At 45.5% G+C, this 24,735-nt stretch overlaps 1 protein-coding gene across 8 annotated transcripts in view; it reads right to left on the reverse strand.

Annotated features, from left to right (window-relative positions):
• The window catches only part of Nfkb1 (nuclear factor kappa B subunit 1), a 96,555-nt gene that overhangs the window by 67,046 nt on the left and 4,774 nt on the right, over positions 1-24,735 (reverse strand). For 4 of the 8 annotated variants that reach the window (XM_021245470.2, XM_021245471.2, XM_021245469.2 and 1 more), the window contains 2 exons: positions 7,313-7,358; positions 3,433-3,508 (listed from right to left, as the gene is read on the reverse strand). In XM_021245470.2, coding sequence (XP_021101129.1) covers positions 3,433-3,508; positions 7,313-7,351 — 115 coding nt within the window. In that variant the 5' untranslated portion in view covers positions 7,352-7,358. Of the gene's footprint in view, positions 1-446; positions 528-1,274; positions 1,346-3,432; positions 3,509-7,312; positions 7,359-24,735 lie in introns of those variants that run through there. The other 4 variants (XM_087198728.1, XM_087198729.1, XM_021245473.2 and 1 more) reach the window with 2 other exon arrangements.

Below are 24,735 nucleotides of genomic sequence, written 5' to 3' on the forward strand. Positions count from 1 at the left end.
TTAATCCACAGCTTTTGATGTTAATATAAAATGTCTGAGTATTGAATTCTCACAGGAACTCCACTCCCCCTCCTCCCCCCCAAAAAACAGTTGACCATAAGTACACGCCAAGTGATTACTGTGAAAACATAAAGAAGCAGCCAGGGATTTAGCTCAGTGGTTCTGCTGCCTGCCTCGCAAGCGTCGGGACCCAAGTTCGATCCCCGGTACCAAAAAATAAATTCTAGGGGCTATTAGACCCTCTGCCAGGCTGAGTGGCATCAGACTGGTTCCTAAGCATTGTGCTGGTTTGGAGGCCAACCATGCCATGACTCTCTGTGATGAAGATGAGAATTGTGGTTTATTAAGATGTTTGGTACTGAAAACATCCTGGAACCATGGGGCCGTGATGCTGGAGTTTCCAGTCTTTCAGACTTGTAGATAAATATATTAGTGAGGAGACAAACCTTCACTGAAATTCAGATAAACTGGAACTTAAGAGAGAATTTAGTTTTGTCTTCTCAGCATTATGACGAATCAGGATAAACCTAGGGAATGTTAGAAAACCGAAGTATGATTATTCAGGCAGTTGACATGGAAGTCAGCTGAAAAATGACCGCATTGGAAGCTAAATGCGCAGCAGAGAGGGAAATCATCTTCCATCTGTACGGAAGTTAGCCCTGAACATTTAAAACTACTTTTAGAAAAACAGCAGTAATTTTAAAATTTAAAAAAATGGCCAGTGTTTGAGTTTTGCTTAGGAAATAAAACATTAAACATAGAAGTATTTTCACACCATTAATAACATAACGAATGTAAACAAATTTCTGCTGGGGTCTAAAGAGCACAGGGAGAAGACAGCTTCTGAGAAGCCATGTGTGGCCCGGCTTCACGGGGCACCACTTACCTTGCTTCCAGCCCCTCCCTTCTCAATACTTCCAAAACTACTTGCAAATCTGATGACCTTTTTCTGCAGGACTTAATTTCCTTTAAACATACGAAACGCCATGTGAAACACACCCATTTTTCTCCTTGAGAGCATGCATTCGAAGTTAAATCGATTAGAAACTTAGACTTGATGTGCTTATCTTTGTTCGAAGGACAATTTTGGGCAGGGGCCACATCTGTTCTACAAAAGTGATGCCCCACTGTGCACAGAAATATAAACTACGGACCTAACAGTTATACCATAACCCATAGTTTGCAACAAGCAGTACAACAACTGATGGTTTTTGATTTAAGAAACCCAGATGATTGAAAATATCCATATGGGTGACAGGTATGGTGGCACATGCCTGTAATCCTGGAGGCTGAGGCAAGAGGGTTGCCATGAGTTCAAGGCCAGCCTGAGCTATACAGCGAGACCCTGTCTCAAAAAACAAAAAAAATCCATACGGAAACAACAAGTTAGTATTGGTTTAGACAACTTCTCGACTCATTTAAAATTTGACTAAATATCCCATACATCTTAAACTCTAAAATCTAAACTCGACCACTGCAACAGAGAGGGAAGACATATGGATAAAAATTGTGGGGTAGTAACTGAAAAATAAGACTTCTAGGTATAATTTTGAAAGCTTTTCTAATACCATGGCCACATAAGTTCCACAACATGAAGCTCTGACCTCAGAATGTTGACTGATGTGGCTCTTTTGATACTATTACTTCTATGCACATTCATGTAAAGAAAAAGAAAACATTTTTCAAGAAATCTGCCTCAGGACACTGTTTGGCATTCACAAGGCATGAAACTGATAATCTACATTTCCTGAGGGTGGAACCAAGTTCTTACATTTTCAATAAAGCATTAATACTAAGAAAAATACTTTGAACCCCAGAATTTAAAAGTTCACAGGAAACACTGATTATCGAGACACTTGCCCGTTTGCAGGAAATTGACCCAGCGCTCAAGTTGGACAACACATCACAAGATCTCAGAGATTGTGGCCTACATAAAGTTTTGTGGAGGAAGGAGAGAAAGGCTCTTGTTACGGCTGTGTCTAGATGTCCCCCCACAGCCTCATGCAGGCCTAGGTGGGGGTTTTCAGAGGTGGCTGGATCCAGGGTGTGTGACTGATTCATGGTGCAAGGCTAGCATTAAGGGTGCTAGGAGGAAGGGTGAGTGACTACTAAGCTGGTCCACTGATGCGCCTGGCACTGCCCTAATCCTGGTAGCCTGGATATGACAGAAGGGACAGAAAGAGGCTTGCCTTGTCCCTTGTTGCTTTGCTACCTTCCCACCATGAACGGTTTCTCCTCTGCCACCCATCCTGCCTTCGGGGCCAGCTGGTTATGGACTGAAACCTCTACAAACTGTGAGCTAAATAAAGCTTTCCCCCATTAACTTTGGATGTCAGGCATTTTGTCTCAGCAGTGAGAGAAAAGTAACCCAGAAGTCTCTAATACAACTTTTACTAGTGAAGGTAAAAGTGTAGCAGATGTACTTTCTTCCCTCCCGTGAACTCCTAGGACTACTGAAGATACAACTGCAAAACAAAACAAAAACAAACAAACAACCCACAAAAACTGATCTAATCAATGAAAGGCAAACACCAGAGTAACCGCAGTGGGTTTAGGTGAGTGATAAAGTAGGGTGGAGTCTCCCTAGGAGACAAGCTATGTTAAACAGACGCCTGCTGTCCGCCTCTGCAGTCACCGAGCTCTGCATCCAACATACAAGCTCCAAAATTAGCCTCACTGCTTTGACATCTAAGTCCCACTATGACTGAGCCACGAAACAAGGCAATAAAAAGGCCCATCCCACCACACTTGCACAGACGCCGACCATTAGTAAAAGAGGCCAAATGAGCTGAATTTCCTAGCATCTAGATTATATAAAACAGTTTGTGAATGCAGTCGCATTAGAAGGATTAGTATTGTCAGCTTTGTCAATCAGTCGGAATGCACAGTTTGAAGTTTTTTAAAAGATGTTTTTTCTGCCGAGGTGATCTCTGATATTTGTAGCAGCTGACAGGCAGCAGGCCTCAGTCAGACCCTTGAGGAACAGAGCTGAACAGCTGAGACTGGAACGGAACAGAGAGGGTACAGAAGGAAGGACGCAGCTGGGCTGGGCAAGAAGGAAATCTTGATATTAAGTAAGAAATTCCTTCTACATTTCCCAAGCAGGTATTAGCAACCATGGCTGCTAGTCCAACAGGTAAGTGAGGTGGAACCCTTTTGTACACATAACTTTCAAGAAAGTAAATTGCAAGGTGATTGGCGTTTATTTTTTTGTTTTCTTGGTACCGGGGATCGAACTTGGGACCTTGTGCTTGTGAGGCCGGCGCCGGAACCACTGAGCTAAATCCCGGGCCCGATGATTGGTGTTTAAAACATAAATCACTTCCTTCCTATGGACATCACTGAATTTCTACAAGAGACTACCAGGAAATCTTGCAAGTACTTTAAAAAATGAAAACAAAGCCACAGGGCAAAAGGGATGTCTTTTCTTACCTGTCTGCAGGGGCATCTCTGGTGGAAATAATTCTGGGTTAAATATTGCATGAGTCAGAGGATTCAAATGAAACATCTGTAAAGAAAAAAATTTAAATCTCGCGATCTTTTCCCAACATCATATTAATAATGCCAAGTAGCAACTTGTAAAAAATTAATTACAAGAGTGAAAACTAAAGACAAAAACAAACATCTGAAAATATCCTAAATCAGGATTTTAAAATCCTTTTATGAAGCCTAGTTAAGCTCTCATGCCCATGGACTGCAGCTGACAAAGGGATTTGAGAGGATCAGCTCAGCCCTCAAATCCCAAGGCCAGGACCTAGCCTGGCTGCTCCCTTGCAGGGCCAACTTCGTGCTGGTCACAGGGGGGAGATTTAATGTTTGTGGAATGATGACTCGCAGCTCCTTCTCTTTGAAATATAAGGAAATAGTCCTAAGAAGCTGTATTTCTTTTATGATGGTAAATATCTGATCTAGCCAATTTCAAGGGTACATCTCGTAGGACGTCCCCACTCCTCCCATGTGGTTCACTCTGCCACGTGAAGCTGGTTGTTGTCCCATCTGACCCCTGACTACATTCTGCTTCCAGCACTGGTGTCTGTCCACCTTACCAATGAGGCACATCTGTCCCTAGTCACCAAAACAACTGTCCAGCACCTATCACAGTTCTAGACAGCAGGCCTGGGACAGTTCACAGAATAACTGGAACACAGCTCGAAGTCTAAGGGCCAGGAACCAAACCCTGAGTGCACACATGTTTTTCACATCAAATGCAAAAGGTGTGAAGTTGCATGGGGGGGGGGTCAGGCTGCATAAAAGCCCTCCAAAGGTGCATGTTCCAGCCCTGAATCCCCGAACCTGTGAAAGCAACTTCAAAAGGAACTTTGCTTATGTGGCTGGTGAGGATGTTATGGTGAGGGGATTATCCCAGATACCAGTGGGCTGCAGATGGGAGGCTTAGGAAGTCAAAGTCTGTAGTAAGAAGTGTGGCGTGGGAAGCAGAAGGTAGGGTAACAGGAGGTTCCCAAGCCAGGGCCACAGGTGGGCTCCGAAGGTCACAGGCCAGGATGACGGCTTCCAGCAGGAAGACAACCCAGTGCTTTCATTCAAGCCTAGACCACGGGAGAATAGACTTACGCTCTCCTAAGTCACAAGTTTATGGGACTCTCTCTCTCATAGCAACAACACACGGCAAAAAAAATCAAAGCAGCAAGCACGCAACCTGTTCTGATGGAGTTAAATTTTCCCTCTTAGTACATTCAAAACTTTAACTTCCTATTTCTGAGCTTCCTATTATTTTCATTCCACGAAAGTCACCTCTTTGAAAAGTTTGTGGACAGCACTAGAAACTGACCTTCCTTCACTTTCTGAGAAAGGCTGATAAGTGGGTTGGAATCAGTATTTAAAAAATAAATCCAAGTATTACAATTAGTCCCTTTGCCCTTATTAGTAAATTATTGGATGTTCTTGGGTTCCTCAGAACCTCAAATGCCTAGTACATCAAGATAAGAAAAGGTGTTTAGATCAAGAACACTTCAGATCCTCTTGTGAGTAATACAAATTTTCAATTGCAGAACAGAAACATGCATCCAGCTTCAGTTGTGAGTAAGGCTCACTGGTATGTTCATCATTTGATGGAAAGGAAATACAGGAACTTGAAGACGTGTTCAGGAAAGATCAGCCCCTGACCATGGCGCCCACTGGTCTCAGAAAGGAAAGTGACCCAGAAGAAAAAGTCCCCTGTCCCATGGCCCTGCAGGTGGCTGAAATGACCAGGTCAAGGGCAAAAAGGCCAGGAAGACAGAGCCTGTCCTGTGTGACAGCCGACACTGCCAAGCAGATGGGGTGGACAGTGAGCTCCACCTCACACCACAACACTGACCGCATCTCCCCGAGGACAGGTGAACTTGAGGACATTAAGCTCAGGACAAGGAAAAGAACTTCAAGGACCTCTCCTCCCAAGGATGGAGACACCAGAATACACCCCACCCCTGTTGCTGATGAGCACAAAACCGCCCACGTAAGACACTTTCAAAATGAGTGTCTTCAGCAGGTTTTACTCCTGTGTGGTACAGGACCATCTCTTGATAAGATTTCCTGTGTGCAGAAAGGAAAGCACACTTTAACCAAGAAGAGGCAGCCCTCACGCTGGTTAGAGTTTGTCTTTAACTGTTAGAAATATTAAAAGTGAAAGGTAAAACAAAGGGTTTTGATGACACGAATAGCCAGATGTCTTTCATGGTGCAATCAAAGAAAATGTTCCTAGATTTATCTGATATCACCATTTTTGCAACAAAATTGGAAAGGAGCAGATTCATGTGAAAAGCAATGCACTTTCATTCTTTCTAAAGCAACTAGAACATTACACCAAGAACAATGCCTGCTCTGTCTGTGTCTATTTTATTTACAGAAACAACACCAGATCCCTCAAAAGTATTTCAGTTTTAGTTTTATTTTCTGGGCTGATTCTGGGCATGTGACAATTTGGAAAGTGCATTGTTTTAGATGGTTGCACCAACATTTAAATGTGACAGAAGGTGTCTCAGACCAGGATGTCCTGGAGCCCGGAGTTCCCTCTCCTGGTCCAGCTTAGCCAGCTACAGTGCTCCAAGCTCAGTGCACACAGCCTCCTTTACAATGTGCTCCCTACCTCTTGCTTTCTTGCCCCACTGCTCCCAGGAATCCCTCTGGACACATCTGTCCTCTCTGTGTGGCACGGCCCCCGATCACCCCTCGGACACTGTGTCTCTGTCCCTCCTACAGGCACAGCAGCTTCCGGAAGTCAGAGTGTAATTTCTTATTCTATGTCCCTACTTATTTTGATGTATCATCAATGTTCTAGTGCATAATAAGGCTTCGATAAATAACAGGAATGAATGTCAGTGCTTTAAGTACTTCTTAAAATCATTACATTCAAAACAATATCACCATGGAATTACTTCAGAGTCTGAAAATTGCTTTTAAGTCGTTCTATACATATAAAAAAGAGAGAGAGAGAGAGAGAGAGAGAGACAGTGACAGTAGCAAAATGTTAATGACCAGCATAGATTTGTTGGACTATACTACTTTCTTGCAGGCTTGGAATTTTTTCAAACTAAAGAGCTGGACACTATTACCCTTTCCTAACTGCTAAATGTAGCAGTTTTGTGCTCTCAAAGCACACCTGTTCCATTCCCCCATGTAGTCTTTGAGCCCCTGTGCAGGTGGGGCTGGCCTTTCCGGTTTTCAAAAGGGAACAAGTAGGATGGGGAGGTTCGGATTCCTGGGATTGAAGAGCTAATCGATCAGCAGCAGCGACATTCGTACAACAGTCTCCCAATTCTAAGTCCAGAGGTCTTTTCCCTATACCCTCTGCCTCCTCACTAGAAGAGAGTTAAGTGAATATTTCGCTGGGCTGTGGTGAGTTGAACTGTGTCCCCCTAAAAAGAGACCTGTTTAAGTCCTAGACTCTGGTAGAAATGCGGTCATGGGAGAGAAGCAGAAAGATGAAGTGTGAGGTGCCAGAAAGAAGACACGGAGATGCAAGGACATAATATGACACAGGGGACGAAGGACACAGAGCCAGGGGCTGAGGCGCCACCACTGCAGGCCAAGGTGTAACAGTCGTCCTAGGGCACTGGTACAGTGGCTGGCGTGTGACCGGTCACACACACAATGTTTGTGCAAAATACGTGTGATAGGGCGAGTGACCCACTTTACACGAAATGTCTGCACCGGTCTGATCCCGGAGGGACCAGGAGACTTAAATTAAAATAAAAACTTTTTAAACCAACTTTAGAGTTTTCCTGACACTGACTGCCTTGTGTGGGCTCTGTCGATTTTGAAATGTGAACAGATGGAAATAAAACTGCCGGTGAGATGGCAGTACAAAACTTACTTGTTCGTGCCCTCCCAGGTACGAATCATCTTCCGTCATCCTGGAGCTGTGTATTGAAACAAAACAAAACACAACTGAAATACTGGAGCAAGTCTCAGAAAATCCAGGGACAGAGTGCACCCCGAGGTCAGCCCACACAGCACTCTATGGACCTCAGGGGGGGCAGGTGCAGTTCCTGTTTGGTTTCTAAATCTGACATGGGGACATTGCACAAGCGAGGGATTGCCATTTACGCAGGCCCCAAGCCCCATGCTAGGCTCACAGTGCCTGAGTTTGGTACAGCTGCTCTGATTCTCTGTGTAGAAATTACACACACTTAGATTCTTCAGGCTGTTTCTTTTTATCACACCTAAACTTCGGATTTGGACTTAGCCTTGATGTGCATTATCTGTCCACTCCGTGATGGTCCCAGAATGGTCCCCACACTCTCTGCAGTGCTGGGGTTGGGGAGACAGTAGAAATACAAAGTTACAAACTTTATACCGAGGCTGTGGGGTCAGAAATGAACCCACCCGGCCCCATCTTCGAGAGGTGAAGGGCCCCTGGGTGAGGTTCAGGTGTCTCTAAAGCCGGGAGTGAGCACTCAGCATTCGCTTGGATAAGAAATACTCTTTTCAGTATTTTAAGAAGTTAGTTTTATTTCAATTCATGTAGATTAAATTTATGATACGTAAGCTAAGAAATGGTAAGTTTTTAAGAAGATGAGGTTGAAAACAAATATGAATTCCTGAAGCAAATTCATGGATTTTTTCCCAAAGTCTGGAACGCTCGAAGACCACTCAAGCCTGCAGCTGGGCACGACGTGCTCAGTCCCCACACCTCCTGGGACTGGGCGGGGCTCTGTGTGACACGGGGTTAAAGCTGGTGTGGAGAAGCCCTGGCTCTGCCAGAGGGGACAGTGAGTGCCCGGGGCATGGCAGATGATGAGACTATGAAGCCTGGGTCCCTGAGCCACACCCGTGGGACACAGCAGCTGGGACCGTCTGCAGCTCACACTGGAGGGCCCAGTGCCAAAACCCAGACCTGATTCTGGGGGGACCCTCTTTCCCCAGAGCCCTGCACGCCTCCCCTGAGTCCCGGGGGGGGGGGGACTGGAGCAGTGCACGATTTCAACCGTGCCTCGAGCAGCTCTGAGACCTGCACCAGATGCAGTTCCTGCAGATTTGCAGGGAAAAATTTGCCGAAGACAGGAAACTAGGGACTGAAAATATTCCAACACCGAAATTAAACATAGATCTATTGAGATAAACAGTTAAGAAAAGGGAAAACTGACTCGCTGCAATGAAGAGGAATGGTCATTTGAAAGCCAGGAGCTCTGCACTCTTCGGTGTGTGGCCTTGGATATTAACTAGACCCGCTGTGGCCCTGGTTTCTCTTTCGGGAAGGTAGAGATTTGGAAAGGGTGGGCTTATGTAAAAAGTCGAGCATTGATGAGCTTGGAATGTGTGTTAGCTAGGAAACGCCTATTCAAAGAACATATCCTTTAAATGTCCAGGCATTCATCGGTAAACTTGGATTTTTTTTTTGTTTTGGTGGTGGCACTAGGGACTGAGACCAGGGTCTATGCACTGAGCTACATCCCAGCACCTTTTTATTTTTTGTTTTGAGACAAGTTCTTACTAAGACGCTAAGTTGCCCCGGCTGGGCTCAAACTTTCAATCTTCTTGGCCCAGCCTCCCAGAGTGCTGGGATAAGAGGCGTGCCTCGCCACCCCTGGCTAAATCCACCCCTGGTGGATTTCTATATGTATTTATGAGTGTGTACATGTAAGTGTGTGTATGTATATATATATATATATATATATATATGTATAAAAGAGTTCTTAGCATAACTTCCAGCTATATAAATCCTACTTTAAAAAGTTACATTGACGCGTAACCCTAACACCAGCCACAACAGCCTCGGAGAATCCCAACCCTTTCAACACCACTGGAGCCCACATTTCCAGAAAATTTAAAAGCCATTTTCTTGGCTTTAGTCTTTCCATTAATGGGGGTGATTTCCCGAGTTTTTCCAACAGTCTTCCTGAGCCCAGGGGAGATGTCAGCTTATGAAGCAGATGGACCCACCCATTCATTCAGCCTGCATGAGGCTGGTTATGTACAAACTGAATGTAAAGTATACTGAATTAGCAGAAAGTAGCTCTCACTCTAACAATGCAATTGCAGGTGAGGGGTGCAGCTCACTGGTGGAGTCCTTGTCTAGTGTATGTGAAGCCTTGGGTTCAATCCCCAGCACTGCCAAAAAAGTAAAAATTAAATTGAAAATTTTAATGAAACCTACTTTATTAGGACTGTGCTAGACAGAAGGCCAAATCAAGCAGCCTTTCCTCCACTAACCCACCCAAGAGCTCCCCACCAGTGTGTCCTCAACAGCACAGTGTGGAAGGCCCGGGCAGCGAGGATGCCTGGTGACCTCTCAGGGCTGAACTTGTGCAGCCCGGGCAGAGCTGGGAGGCGAGAGGAGCCCCAGGGTGATGTCGATGTTAACTCGTAGTTTAAAAATAAAATGTCAAAGAAACCAAGAACCACTTGGAAAGGATGAATCACCAAGGAATATTTGCATTAATTGTAAAAGCAGGTTTTATTCGTCAGATGTTGAAACACTCCGAGGCTCTGGACAAAGGCTGAGAAAGGCCCAGGGAAACCCCCTCCGAGCCCCCGCCTGCTTCCTCCCTTCCTCCTGCCCAGCCCTTGCTCTTGAGGAAGGACCCCGAAACAGAAAGGGAGACCTGGGCCAGCGCCCTCTCTCCCCATGTGAGGGGAGGGAGATTTTCACCCCACAGAGAGAGAAACAGAAAATGGAGCTGGCTGGTGACAAGTGGCCACCAGAGTGGTGCGTTTCTCACGAAAAGCTCAATGTCCCCACCAGCCTAGTTCTGCATGCACCATGAGTTCCTTGGAAGCCCAATGGGTCACTGTTGACATGTCTGCGACTGTCCCACCTGTGGGCTCCTCGGCAGCCAGGCTGCTCGGGTTCTCCTGCACTTCACAGCCGCGGGGTGGCTCCTGTTCCTGCATCGGAGACTGTGTGGGCCCAGAGCTGTCCACACCTTCCCACCACCATCCACTGTGACCAGTGGATGCTATTCTATTAGATGCCATTAAAAATTTAAAAACTACCTTTTAAATCCCACTTAACTGAGTCCATGACCACAAAGGACCAAGTTGGCAGTGTAAAACACAGACGGTTAGGTAGGAAGAGTTGGGAATCAGAGGGGAAGTGTCTCTATTTTCCAGATTTTAATCCCTCATCTTGGATTGCAATAGGGTGAAACTGCAAGAAAAAGTGACCTTTCACCATTTCTGTGTGGGATAACAAATTGATAGAGAAAAATATGCCAAAGACTCTTTCTGAGGAAGGATGTTTTGAAGGAAACACAGAAGCAGGTCCGTGCACATGGGCTCTGGGGCAGACAGAGAGCTGGACATTAGCGGCCAGAGGGACAAAAGGAGTTGGTCTGAGGTGGCACGCACTGCAGGTAGGAAACAAAGGGGCCAGCGGGTAACATGTCATAATAGCCTCTGAGTCTCAGACCCTAGGCCACCCCAGGAGCAGTGACACCCTGTTATGGCTGTGTCTAGATGCCCCTCAAAGCCTCATGCAGTCATAGGTGGGGCTTTTCAGAGGCGGCTGGATCTAGAGTTGTGACACTGGGATTGACTCATGGTGCAATCTAGTCTCAAGGGCACTAGGATTAAGGGCGGGAGTGCTACCCGCCCTAAGTAGTCTGGATAAGATAAAAGGGACAGAGAGAGCTGTGGCTGTCTGTTGCTGCTTTGCTACCTTCTGCCTGAAATGAACTATTTCTCCTCTCCCATGCCACCCTGCCTTGGAGCCCGCCAATTATGGACTGAAACCTCTACAAAGTGTGAGCTACACAAACCTTTCCTCCCTTAACTTTGAGTGTTGGGTATTTCATCTAGGCAACAAAAAGTAACTAAGACACACCCTGAGGTCGAAGGTTGTGCACAGCCCTCCTGATCCCCGGCCCCTGGCCCCTGGCCCCCTAACTCCACACAGGCATCCACATTCCTGGCTGCCACCAGCAGCAGCCCAAGGACCCCAGGAAAGGAAGTGTTCAAAGACCCTCCTGCCAGGGCTGGTTTCACTGAAGAACTTATCTCTCTTGAATTTCTTTTGTGCCTTCCTTAGATGACAAAATCCCCTGGGGAATTACTGACTGTCTAAAAAAGACAGGAGGACATTCAATTAATTCCTAATTAAGTTCTTAGTAAAATGTCAATGAGCTCCGTAATCAGTGAGTTCCTGGAACCTAGGAGGGTGCATAAAAAGGGGTCCAAACTCACTCGCCTTCTCTGTATCCACTTTGCAACGAACTCTACCCAGGCTTCTGTCCAGCTGTGTGTCTCGACTGAATTCTTTATCAAGGGTAAAAGAACGGAGGCCCAAGGAAGTGAGGGCCCGGGTCCTCCCTGTGGCAGGACTGGCTTCCCGGTGGCACACTACAGAGAATGTAAAACATTCAAAGCAAAGTAACTTTTCATTTTGCAATTCCACCTTCATGAATCTGCATTAAAGAACTGCCTGAGCAAGAGTGGAAAAAAAAGGATATGCACTGCAGCAAAGAAAAGGAAAAGAGAAAAAGAAGCAAATGTAATGTCTGTTGATAGCAGATTGCTAAATTATAATTATTCTACATTCATAAGTTAAATATTACACAATTGTTAACAATAATTCAGATACATGTGCACATTCAGTAACATGGAAGCTTTTAAGTTATATATTTCTATACTTTAATTTCCTAACTAAATTATGTAAGTGGAAATATATATTATTGGAAATTTAACTTTGACATTTTAACAACTGATGACATAAATGAATGAAATATGAACCAGCCAAAAACTACTAAGCACTCCTGGGATTCTCCTCGATCATAGAACAATAGGAAAGCTCTGGAAAGGCTGTTCATTGACACCTTTCTGACAATATATCGGGCCAGTGATGGTGCAACAAAAACTGACAGTGGATTTAATTGCTCTTTTCGGAAGAGCTGATTTCTGAAAATTTTTGAAAAGGAGTCGATATTTATATGCTACCACATTTAGAGTTGTAAAAACTTCTTTTTTCCCTTCTGTTTTCATATCCACGTTGTTTCATGTAGGTGCAGTGTGACCAAGCAACCAGTGGAATCGCTACCTAGGAAGGCGAATGTTCCATGGCACAGCTGGCGAATGGGATGCCAGCCTAAGGGGGTGGCGGACTCATTGGTGGGTACACTGCCATGTTCCCTCTAGAGTGGTTCAGTCCCTACTGGATACAGTGTTTACATGTTGTCCGCAGGGGCATGAGGTGAAGTCTGGGCCATGTGTGGCTGTCACACATGGGTGGTTGGTCCCACGGCATCCAGGTGGGGATCGGGACTGTCCAGTCCCAAAGGTGGAAAAGGCATAGGAGGAAGGACTGACAAATGCCACCCAGCATGCAGTGTGTGGCCCACAGGGAGAAAGAGCTCAGCTTCCTTCCTCTTCCCATGGGAAGGCACTGTTGCTAGTGCTTCATGGGTTGCATGCCCTTTTCAGCCCCATCCTGAGAAACACATTCCGGGAGGCTGCAGTGCAGGAGCAGGCTGGGCTGGCAGGGGACACTGGCGGATCTAACTCCATGCCCAGGCTTCTCCCCTGCCTGCAAGGTGGACGGGATTTTCCTCCTGGCTTGCAGCACTGCTTACTGCAATAGGGTATCTTTGCCCCAGGTCTCCCGATGCTATGGCTGGGGCTGGTCCACCCCGAGTGTCAGCTGCCGGGCAGGCACACAGGGCGAAGGTAATCGCCAACCATGGTTACCACCCACCCCCACCAGAGCAGAGACCTGATTCCAACCAGCCCAACCCAGGCCTTCCAGGGGACCCCAGCGAGCCTTGGTCCTTGCACTTTCATTACAGTGCTAAACTCTTGACCTGTCCACACTTGGGACGTGCAACAAAGGAAGTGGCACAACCTCAAATTGCAGGTGTGCGGGAAAGAGCCCCCCACAGGGGGTATGGATATGCATGTCTCCCCAGTGAAACCCCCTGCCTCCTTTTTTGGGGAGACACCATTGGGGACCACCTGGTACTCTCCTAGCTGGAGCAGTCCCCCTCTTCAGCCTCTGATCTCCTGGCCTTGCAGAGCTCTGGCTCCCCTGGGGCAGGTGACCCTAATGCGTCCCCTGGAACAGGAGCTGGACAGGGCGCTGACCTCACACACAAGCAAGGTGATCACCGGGGAACACAAAAGTCCTAAACAATATTCATTCAAGTGATGGTCACTGTCTTAAAAAAGATCTCTTGGGGAAAAGTTCAAAGAACAGAAAGAAGATAAATTTTCTCTGAAAAGAAGTCTATAAAAAACAACACCCAGGTGTGGAGTGGCACACACCTGTAATCCCAGCACCCAGGAGGCTGAGACAGGAGGATCATTCCGAGTTCCAGGCCAGCTTGGACAACTTAGCGGGATCCTATCTCAAGAAAACAAAACACAAAAAACAAACAAACAAAAACCAAAACACTAAGCTGGCTGCTGATATAAGACCACGCACTTATTCAAAACCAGAGTCTGTGTGAAATGCCAACTGATAGCCAGAAGCTCACAGGGCCCACAGACTCAGAAGAAATGATGAGTGTTTGTATTTCAATGTGCTTATGCTCTTCCTGTGCGGCAAAGCTAACTAATCTAGCAGGTTAGCGAGCAGGGAGACAAACAGGCAGAGACAATGCAACAGAGAGTGTCTTTTGGTAACTTGGGCAGGGGTAGTTGTCTTAGTAGCAATTCACTAATTACATCCCTAGCCGAGCCCTCCTCACGCTATTGGCTTGTGTAATTCCCAGCTAAACCAAAGAACAGCGGATCAGCTCCAAACCCCACACAACACAAAATCAGGACCGGGAAGACTTTGAAAGTGCAAATGTGAACAGACCACCGACCGCTGTAAGCAATGATACCACTATAAACAAGTTAATAGTGCTTTAAATCCCTTGAACTCTCTAATCTCTAAAACCAAATCTACCACTGTGGGGCAATAAGCCGCACTCTGGACTTCTTACTTTCTGCCAGTATCTCATCCTCACTCACAGCCAATCAATAACCAATCCCTGCTGATTTTTCCTCCACATGGTTTCCTGTGCCTGCCCTGCCTTTCTGTGTCCACTGTCGCACCTGGCAGACCTTTATTACCTCACCCCAGGGACAGTTCCTGTCTCCCTGCTCTCCTCTTCCTCCCTCCCTACAGATCTGTCACATTATTACCTGAGTACTTTTTTTTTTTTTTTTTTGGTACCAGGGATTGAACTCAGGTCCTTGTGTTTTCGAGGCAGGCGGCGGAACCACTGAGCTAAATCCCCGGCCCTGTTACCTGAGTACTTTTGTGATAAAGTTCAAGGACCTCAACCATTCAGCTTAGTGCACTATGCTGAATCTTCTTGTATTATGGGCACTATTACTATGTCCCGACCAAAGCCCTGTACTACAGGCAGACTTCACGAAATGTCTTGCTCATTCCTGCCTGGTGGGTATGTGTTCACAGTTGTCCCACACCTTGAAATGCCCTCTTTCCTACCTAAGCGTCACCCACTTCTCAGAGCTGCCCAAGAGGCAACCTGTCCGGTCAGCCCTTGCATTTCCCCTTGTGGTTTACATCCTCAGGTCCACAGCAGGTCTCTGACATGAGTCCAGCTCACTTACCCTTTACAGCATTGCATTCTACTACTTTACCTATGTATTTATAATCTTTGTTAGTAAATGTAAGTGCCTAAAAAGCAGAGGTGGGAGTTTTGCTTTTTTTGTATTTTCAAATTGGTAGTCCCTAGGTATTTTTATTAATATTTACTGCCTGTATGAAGCATTGCCATATCTCATTTGTGAGCATACAGAGTACTGCTTTCAGTCATGCCAGAGTAAGAGTTACTTGAACTTGCCTCTGCCATGTTCTACTGTGAAATTGTTTAAAATACTTAACACGATAGCTTCACACTGAACTGCAGCTACCTCAGGGCTACAAGCGCCACCTTCACCCTGTCTTCTTGACTGAGGACCCTTTCTAAACCATGACCCAAGAACGGAGACCCAAACAGCAGCAATCTCAGTAGATGGGATTAGAGGGATAAGATTTACTCTGGGAGCAAGAGCCTTGGAAATCTGCAGAAAGGTCTCTTATGGCCACAGCCAGACACTTAAGTGTGCTGGCGCTGAGACACCAGATGTGTGGTTAGAGACACTGAAGGGAGAGTCAAGAGGTCAGACCACTGTGAGACGCCCTGGGCAGCCTGAACACTCAGCTGTGACCTCAGACTGGAGACCATGTAATGAGAACAAGGAATGCACCCTAAAACAAGGGCTACTCCCAACCCATCTCAGTAAGACCAGGTGATCCACTGGGAAATTCATTGTCCATTACAACAAAACTCAACTCAGGGTAAAGAAATCAGAAAGTAAACTCTACAATGTAACATCTACATTATACAGTAACAACTGCTGAAGCCTCCAAAGAAGTAGGAAATTATGGCTCAGGAGGAAGAAAAGATACAGATAAATGACTATAAAACAGCAAACAGCAAATGTATTAAATAATATAAAGGAAAAGATGGGGATGTAAGTGAACAGGTAGGGAATGCGCACAGACTTTTTCAAAAGAACCACATGGAAATTCTAGAACTGCTGAGAAATTTTACAAGATGAACTTCTCAGTGCATTGAATAATATGCCGGAAGGGATCAGTGGACTGGAAGAATGATCAACAAAACTATCCAATTTGAAGCCTGGAGGAAAGGCAGGTAGAAGTGAAGACAGCTTCAGGGAAACTATGGACAGCATCAGTTGTTCACATAATTTAGAGTTCCAGGAGGAAAAGACTGAAGAAATGTTGATTGAGACTTTTCCAAAGTTGGCTTTTAAAAAATCACCCATACAGCTAAGAATCTCAATAATTCCCATGACAGATAAAAACAAAACCATGCTAGACATACTTCAAACTGTTAAAAACTAATGATAAAAAACCCCCCCAAAGAATCAAGGGATAAGAAAAGACATCTCTATCCGGTACAACAATAGTGAGCAGGGTGGCTGACTTTCTACCAGAAACAATGAGCCAGAACACTAGGTAAAGGCATCTTTAAAGTGGTGAAAAAAATAAGATCAGGCTAGAATAGCAAATGTACTCTTTGAAAATAGAGGTGAAGCGGTGTGGGTGGGGTACACCTGTAAACCCAGCCTCCAGGGAGAATGAGGTAGGAGCACTGCAAATTCAAGGCCAGCCTGTGCTACAGAGTGAGACCTTGTTAAAAAAAATAAAGGCAAAACACTGGGGATGCAGCTTAGTGGTACGGAGTTCACCTAGCGTGTGGGAGGCCACCGGTTGGATCCCCAGCTCTACAAAAAATAAAAATTAAAGTAAAATAATAGACAAACGTTCAAGAGAATACAATATATTTAGGGTTTATAATGTATGCAGAAGTAAGCTGTGTAACAATCATAGCACAAAGGGAAGAGAAAAAACTGAGGCACAATGATGTTGAATTTGTACCTTCTAACAAGTGCTGTGATATTAATTCCCTGTACACTCAAGTACATATCATAACCTCCAGTGTAACCAGTTTAGAAAATATCCAGCAAAGAAAAGAAAATGAAACAAGAAAGGATTTATTAAAGGATGGCAGTAAAAGGGAAAATGAATAAAGCAGGGATAGGTAAACAGTAACAGTTATTAAAGACAGAAGACATAAGCTCAACCTACCGATAGTTATACTAAATGGAATGGACTCAGTTCAAAAGTAGGGATGGTGAAACTGGATTTTAAAAAAGCAAGGGCCAGGGATTTAGCTTAGTGTTTCCGCCGCCTGCCTCGAAAGCGCAAGGTCCTGAGTTCAATCCCCAGTACCTAAAAGAATAAAAAAAACAAGATCTAAAACTATGACTTCATAAGAATTGCACTTTAATACTAAAGACACTGTTCTAAAGGATGGAAAATTATGCCAGTTATATCATGCAAATACTAAATGTAAAAAAGCATGCTATGTTAGCAGAAAAAGTAGACTTCATGAGAAGAAATATTACCAGGGACAAAGAGGAAAATATGTAAGAATTAAAAGAAGTTAATTCATGAAGGGGAAATAATAAACTTAATGTGCATGCACCTGTTAATAGTGCTTCAAAATGCAAGAAGCAAAAAAAAATTCTGAAAGAAGAACAAACCCCCAGTGATAGTTAAGGTTTTCAACGCTGCTGTTTCAGCACTGACTGGTAAAACAAATGACACGAGAGTGGACAACTGATAAGGGACAGAAATCTCTCATAGCTCCGGAGGCTGCAAGCCCAAGATCAAGGTGCCACCATTTGTGGTGTGGCGGGGAGGGGATGCGGTGGCACTGTCCTCGCGCGGAGGGAGGGGAAGAGGGGAGACGACCATGCCCTTCCCGCTGGGCTTTATAACCCACTCCCAGGAAGGCTGGCTTATGTCCTCACCGCCTCTCGAGGGCCCCATGCCTGTCACTATCACATTGGCAGGTCCGTGCCTGGCCCGGAGCTTTGGCGGGGACACATTTTCCACCAGGGCCGTGAGATGTGGAGCTACACCACCGGTCCGGCGACCCTCAGAGCCCCAAACACTCCACCAGTGACCACAGCACACACGTCAGTTTCCAGTGCACACGGAATATTCAGAGATGACTGCGAGCTGGGCCACAAAGCAAGTCGCTATAAACTCCAGGGAAACCCACGGAGTCTGTGCTGTGGATTTCGAGTGTCCCCGAAGGCCCGCAGGTTAAAAGCTTGGTTCCTGGAGAGATGAGATTGCGTCAGTGGACCCGTTAGGAGGTGGGCCCAGTGAAGTCCTTAGGTCATGGGTGCTGTGACCCTGGAGGGGTTGGGGACCCTGGCCTGGCCGGCTCTCTCTTCTCTGTTCTTCCCAGGCCAATGGGGCAAGTGCTTATGCTCCACTGTGCATTGGCAATGGACGGGAACCTCCAAAGCTGGAAGTGAAGTCTCTCTGGCATTTTGTTACAGTGACAAAGAGCTGACTACTACAGTATGTTGCCTAAACACAACGCAATTCAACCAGAAACTAGCAACAGGAAGTATCAGTAAAATCCTCAAGCAGATGCAATTAAGGCCAGGGAAGAAAGGCTTGCCTCTGAGAATCGATAAAACACTATAAACATGACTATCTTCCCCACCTGGAAGAAATGTCTAAATTCTCGCTGCACCAGGCTCACACTTAACACGGGGGATGGGATTTTCTTGCTAAAGTGATTAAGCGCATTCCTATGTGCCCCACTGGAACAAATCTTTGCCTATGGTTGTCTTCGTAATCGCACCTCAGTAACATACAGAGGATCAAAAAGATGTTTTGGACACTTTTCAATCATATTGTAATTAAGTGTCATGTATATCAAAAGGCAAATTCCATTCTAAGTAAAATTCATCTTTGTTAATATTATGTAGGCAAAACCTGCTGAGAAAATCTATAGAGCTGTAGACATTCTCCAAGGATTGTAGAAAATTATCCAGACTTGCATGTTCTAATTAAAGTCACTCCCGGATGGGCCTGCCTTCCACTTCCTCATGAAAACTGACTCTGCGGATCTGCAGATAGTTTGAGTCTTTCATTCAGGCCTCAATAGAAAGGAATTTGATTTAGTGGCCTTTGTGTTCTGACCTTTTTCTTCTAAGTTTCTAAACCTACAGACTTCTTCCTGGAAACCACAGTATGATGGAATTTAACTTCGTGTCTGGTCTTTGCCTCAAGTACCATCTTGAAATATTTATATTTCCAGGTTGAGGCGCAAGCAGACCTCACCGATTATGAGTTAGAGATTAGTATCCATTTGTTCAAATATAGAGAAACCCATCTGCTCTCTTGACCCTGAATATGCTTGGATTTATTTTGGATTTTCATTTTGTTTTTATTAATCCTCAAAAAACCCATAAAATATGTACAGTGGACCCTTGACTTATGAACTCAATTTGTTCACGAGGGCTGGTTGTAACTCAAATTGGTCAATGAAGTCTCAGGCTCCTCTATACAGCCTTCAAAGTCTCTCTCTTGTATAATTTTAGGCCACGCTTTCTTTCAGAGAGCTCTCAGTGTCCTTAGAGAGACATTGGCCCAGGGTTTCTCAATTAATCCTACACAGGAAAGAATGCTATAATTTCCTTCCAGAACTCTTTAAGGGTTAAATCTGTATCAGAGACCATCTGGAAGCACAAGCAGTCAGCATTCCGGTCATAACTCAAGACTTTGTTCGTAAGTTAAAACTAAAATTTTGGTCCTAACTCAAGTTGTTCATATGACAGGCTGGTTTTAACTCAGGGATCCACTGTACTTAATGCTTTCTGTTTTGTTTTTTGCAGTGCTAGATACTGAACCCAGGGCCTTGTGCTTGCTAAGCAAATGCTCTGTCACTGAGCTGTATCCCAGCCCTATGTCCTTTATGTTTTAAAAGAAATGGATTCAGGGCCAGGGATGTAGCTCAGTGGTGCCGCACCTGCCTGGTAAGTGCAAGGTCTGAGTTTGATCCCTGGTACCAGAAAGAAAAAAGAAAAGAAATGGATTCATAATGTGACCCAGCAAGGCTTGGTTCTCATAGGGTCACAGTCAGTCTGGAGGTGAAATCAAAGCTAAGAAATCACAATGAAGACTTCCATCTCTCTCTCTCTCTCTCTCTCACACACACACACACACACACACAGTGACTTGCAAGCGTCAGAATCAGGCTTGTATGGGAACCTTCCCAGCTTCTGGTCCAGCTTTGGAGCCCTTTCCAACTGACCACTCAGACAGAGAAGCCTTTTAGGACACACAGATGTCACTGTGTGTAGCGACCCAGGCAGGAGCAGCCAGCTCCGCTCCTCCGCCTCATAACCCTCCAGCTTACAAGGGGTAGGTGACACAGGAAGACAGTCTATGATCTAAGCTTATGAGGTTCTGGAAATCTTTCTTGTTCAGCATCGTATTTCCAGTACTCAGAACTGTGCCTAGCTCATAGGAAGACTTCATCAATACTCAGGAATTACAGCTTAAAAAAAGTGGAATCAAACTGAATCTTGGTTCAATTTACTCATTTCACAACATGTGTGTATAAACAAGCATCATCGTGTGCACCATACTGTATGGAACTTGTCAACTGTACGAAGCTGGGGGGAAAAGGAAGAAGAAATAATGAGCAATTGTCATTATTATGCAAAGACAGAGGAACTTCTTTAAATAACAAAGGTGCCCTTGCCCCGCCCCTCCAATTTTGCTTTTCAGAGAAGCAAACTTTCTATAACTGATCACTTTCTCTTTTGGGTTTACCTGGTGGCTCTATTCACATCTCCAATTATATGTTCATGTCCTTTTCTCTTTTTTTTTTCCAGTACCGGGGATCGAACTTGGGACCTTGCACTTGTGAGTCAGGCGCCGGAACCACTGAGCTAAATCCCCAGCCCCCTCATGTCCTTTTCTCTTGATTTGTCAGTTTGAGACACTGCATTCCTGCTATAACCCATGTGGATTCAGCTCACACCATTACTAGTGCCCTCTCTCCTCCCCCTCCAAGAATAGCCATAAATAGTGAGACCAGGGCTCAGTTTAGACCTTCATCAATTTGAAATTCAAGTACTGAATTTTATATTCAATTTCATCTCAAATTTTTCATCAAATTCTTTGGAGAAATATAATGTGAGCTACCAGTTAAACATGAGAAGATGAAACCACAGAAACATCTGGATGTCAGGAAGAAACCAGACTGGAACCCAAAATCATGGTTCCTTAGGCACCAGACAGTTCCTGGGATTGCACTCGCAGTCAGGAACAGGTGGTGTGCCCGTGTATCTATTTTCCTGCAGCTGACATATGTCGGTATGGCAAGAAAACCCCAAGTCTTCTAATTAATGCAACTGTATCAAAGACGCAAGCCAGGGATGGTGGTGCACGCCTGTAACCCAGCACTGGGGAGGCTGAGGCAGGAGATGAAAGCAAGTTCAAGTGCGAGGCCAGTTTGGGCTACACGGTGAGTTCAAGGGGAGGCTGAATTACTTAGCAACACCCTGCCTCAAAAACCCAATAAAATTTCTTTTAAGAAGTAAGGTTCAATTAGTCGAACCCCTCTCTTGGTATTTAACAGAGAGAAAATAAGACCCAAAGAAGTGGATTGCTGTACCTTGCCCACTGCCACACAACACAATCAGGAGCAGGTTCCCTAACAACTTGTTTGGTCAATTATTCATTCAACAAGCATACAACGTATATACATGAATAAGATAAATGGCTGTCCTTGAGATGCTTCTCCTTCAGCACACCGAGAAGCACAGAGAAGGCTGGATGTGGCTGCAGGAGTCCTCCCTGAGAGATCGGGGAAGAGGTCGGGCACGAGGAGCTGGGGCTGTGTGGTCGCAGGGTGGTGGGAGGCGAGGGCTGCCTGCCCAGGAGGGCACCAGGGGGTCCAAGTGGAGGAGCCAACGCTGCCCTGACGGCGACATGGGGAGCAGCAGGGTGTGCGGGAATCGGCTGTGGACACCAGCTGCAGCCCCCGGGAGACTCAGCGAGACCCTGTCTCGAAATTAAGAGTGATTTCGAGAAAGAGCTGAGGATGCAGCTTAGTGGGTTCAACCCCTGCGACCAACAAGAAAACTGCGGCTGGAGCGGCTGGGACGGAAGATGGGCTGGAGGTGGGAGGGTGCTGGAGGCGGGGCCGGGGCTGCAGAGGGAGGAGAGAGCGAGGGTACAGGGCCCGGTGGGAAGGGCGGGGCCCGAGAACAGCACGGACAGCATCGAGCACACAGCGGGTCGAGGCCCAGGCAGGGCAGGGCTGTGGCCAACTTAACCCTGGCGTGCTGTGAGGGCCACTTGTGTGGAGACGCTCCAGGCGCAGGAGCCAGTCCCCGCACTGTAATAGGTATTTAGCAAACACAGCACAGTTACTCAAAAACTATCCATCTGTTTCAGCAAGGGTGAAACGACCTCTCCAAACAACCTGGGCTAACTCCTTCTTGGCTGTTACAGTGGATTTTCTAAGAGAAACAGGATCCCTTCTACACCCACCCTAAAGGAGCCCTGATTGCAGGGTGGATGAATGGTAATATACTCAGGAAACATTTAAAAGATGCTGTGCACTTGTTAAACGTCTTTCATGGGAAATTGGGTAAACATGTAGGAAGCGTAAACACACTATGTCACACACCTGCTGTGATGTAGCACAAAAGCCAGGAAATATATTTAATTGCTGTCAGATATCATGCTTTGCATTTTGATTTGTGCAAACTGGTGTTTACATAATCACAACACACTCCTCATGTGCTTTCAGAATGTGGGGAAAATGTTTGTTGTTTTCAATTTATCAGAAATAGAATAATCTGCCAAGCAAGGCCTTTAAAGAAAGTCCTCTTCCTAGGCAGTCTCTACCGCCCTTTCATTATGATTTCCTCCCCTCCTCAACCATGAGATACTCAATTTATCCTGTCCACCAGACTTCTGGTTCACTTTCCAGGTTATTTTCTTCATACTCACATTCAAAACAGTTTCATAGAGGAACTCTCCCTCTAACCCTTTATTTTCCATTATCCTTTGTTTTCTTAAACCTTTCAAAAGATTCTTAGGTTTGATAACACATACACCTATGTAGAAATAACATTTATATGCCTTAATATGTCTTGACAGCATAATAAGTACACAAATTAAATGAATAGGGTAAGGGATCGGCTGTATTTTGGTTCATTTTCATCCATCTCCTCCAGAAAGTATTTTCACAGATTTTCTGGTTGGTTTGAAGTGGGTAGATTGAGTGCCTTAAAAAACAAAAACAAAAAACTTTCCGGGCTGGGGATTTAGCTCAGTGGTTTCGCTGCCTGCTGTGCAAGCGCAAGGACCGGAGTTCGATCCCCGGTACCAAGAATAAAAAAAAAACTTTCCTACTTCCTAGATCTTACATGCAGTTTTGATTTTAGGTAAATCAGTGAGTTTGCATGTTTGCCTTAGTACTTTCCTGAATACCCAACACAGTAGAACTAAATCTGATTTAATTTTATCCTTAACCTTCGGTCTGCTTTTTCTTTTCTGCTTCAGATTTCCTCCATGTGTGCCACGCTTCCATATCATCTTCATTTCCTCTTCTAAGTCGTGAAGGGGCTTGTACATCTGTGGAGGATTAGCTCTCAGGGACTGCTCCTCTTTCCCCACTGCCGCCGAGCCTGCTCCTTATTTAAATGAAAAGGGCACCAAAGTTTATAAATGAGGTCTTTAGGCCCGAGCACCAGCCAGGAGTTAACCCTGCAGAATAAGCCCACACCCAGGAGCCGTCTGACAACGTTTCTCAAATGTCAATAAAACACTAGTTAGGAATTTGGGTTAATACATCCCAAAGTAGTCATTTTCTCATTCCTAAAATTCTTGTCTTGGAGGGGATATTTTCTAAGACAATTAAGTAATTCATTTTCACTACTTCACTGAATTCCAGGCTCAGGCAGGGGCATCTGTTGACACCTCTGACTGTCCTTCTCTGCATCCTGATGAAGGTTAGACCTGGGGTCTGGGACAAACAAGCCGCAGTTTTGCCCCGACACTGAACTATGGTGAATGTGCTTCCTTCAAACCACACGATACCTAGTAAAAGTAATCCGTTTTTGGAAATAACTGTTATTTTAACAAAACAAAATTCATTGAAACAATCATGATTTCTTTTTTCAGTGCCGGAAATCGAACTCAGGACTTTGCGCTTGCCGGGCAGGTGCAGTGCCGCTGAGACAATCCTGATTTGTTAATGGTCCACTCTTCCTCTGGCGGTGTGCTTAACTCGACGTGGCCCCATTCCTTCTTCCTTTAGTTCAAGTCAGCAGAGAGTAGATCTATCCAGGAAACCTGGGTGAGCCCCATTCATCAAAAAGATTCACACTGAAGAAAAGCCCAGTCCTGAAGTCCATGCATTTCTGACCAGTGCACGGAGGGCTAGGACACAGTTACAGCTGTTTTTCTTATGCCCAGGAGCTGAGGGGTAAACTGACCAGGCAGTGGGATGCAGCGGGGCTGCCCTTCACAGGGTCCTCTGGTCCTGCTGAGTCTGTTGTTTAAGAGCAGACCCTGTGCTCCCAGCATTGACAGCTTTACAGCGAGCGCACTTGCTGTGTGTGTAAACACTGAACTTCCCTGTCGGCAATAACAAAGACTTTCTAAGTGTGTGTATAATTTTTCAAATTAATTTTTAAACCTTGGGTGTATGCTTTTGAGTGTCGCAGTGTCTGGGTCAGGGTGAGAATCGAGGGGACCCCACAGCCAAGTGGCACTGAATGGAAACTCTGTCTTCCCCACAGGACGGCTGGGCTCCTGGGACAGGGACCTGGGTGCACGGCGGTGAAGCATTTGCTCCTTCCTAGTCTGGACGATGTCTTCCGTTTCATAAGCTGCGTCCCCAAAGAGTAAGTGCTCAGCGCAGAGTTTCGAGGGGGACTTTTTCAAGC

The sequence above is a fragment of the Heterocephalus glaber genome, unplaced genomic scaffold (genome assembly GCF_053883595.1).
Source record: "Heterocephalus glaber isolate CG9 unplaced genomic scaffold, H.glaber_assembly_v1.0 deba00001688, whole genome shotgun sequence".
NCBI lineage: Eukaryota > Metazoa > Chordata > Mammalia > Rodentia > Bathyergidae > Heterocephalus > Heterocephalus glaber.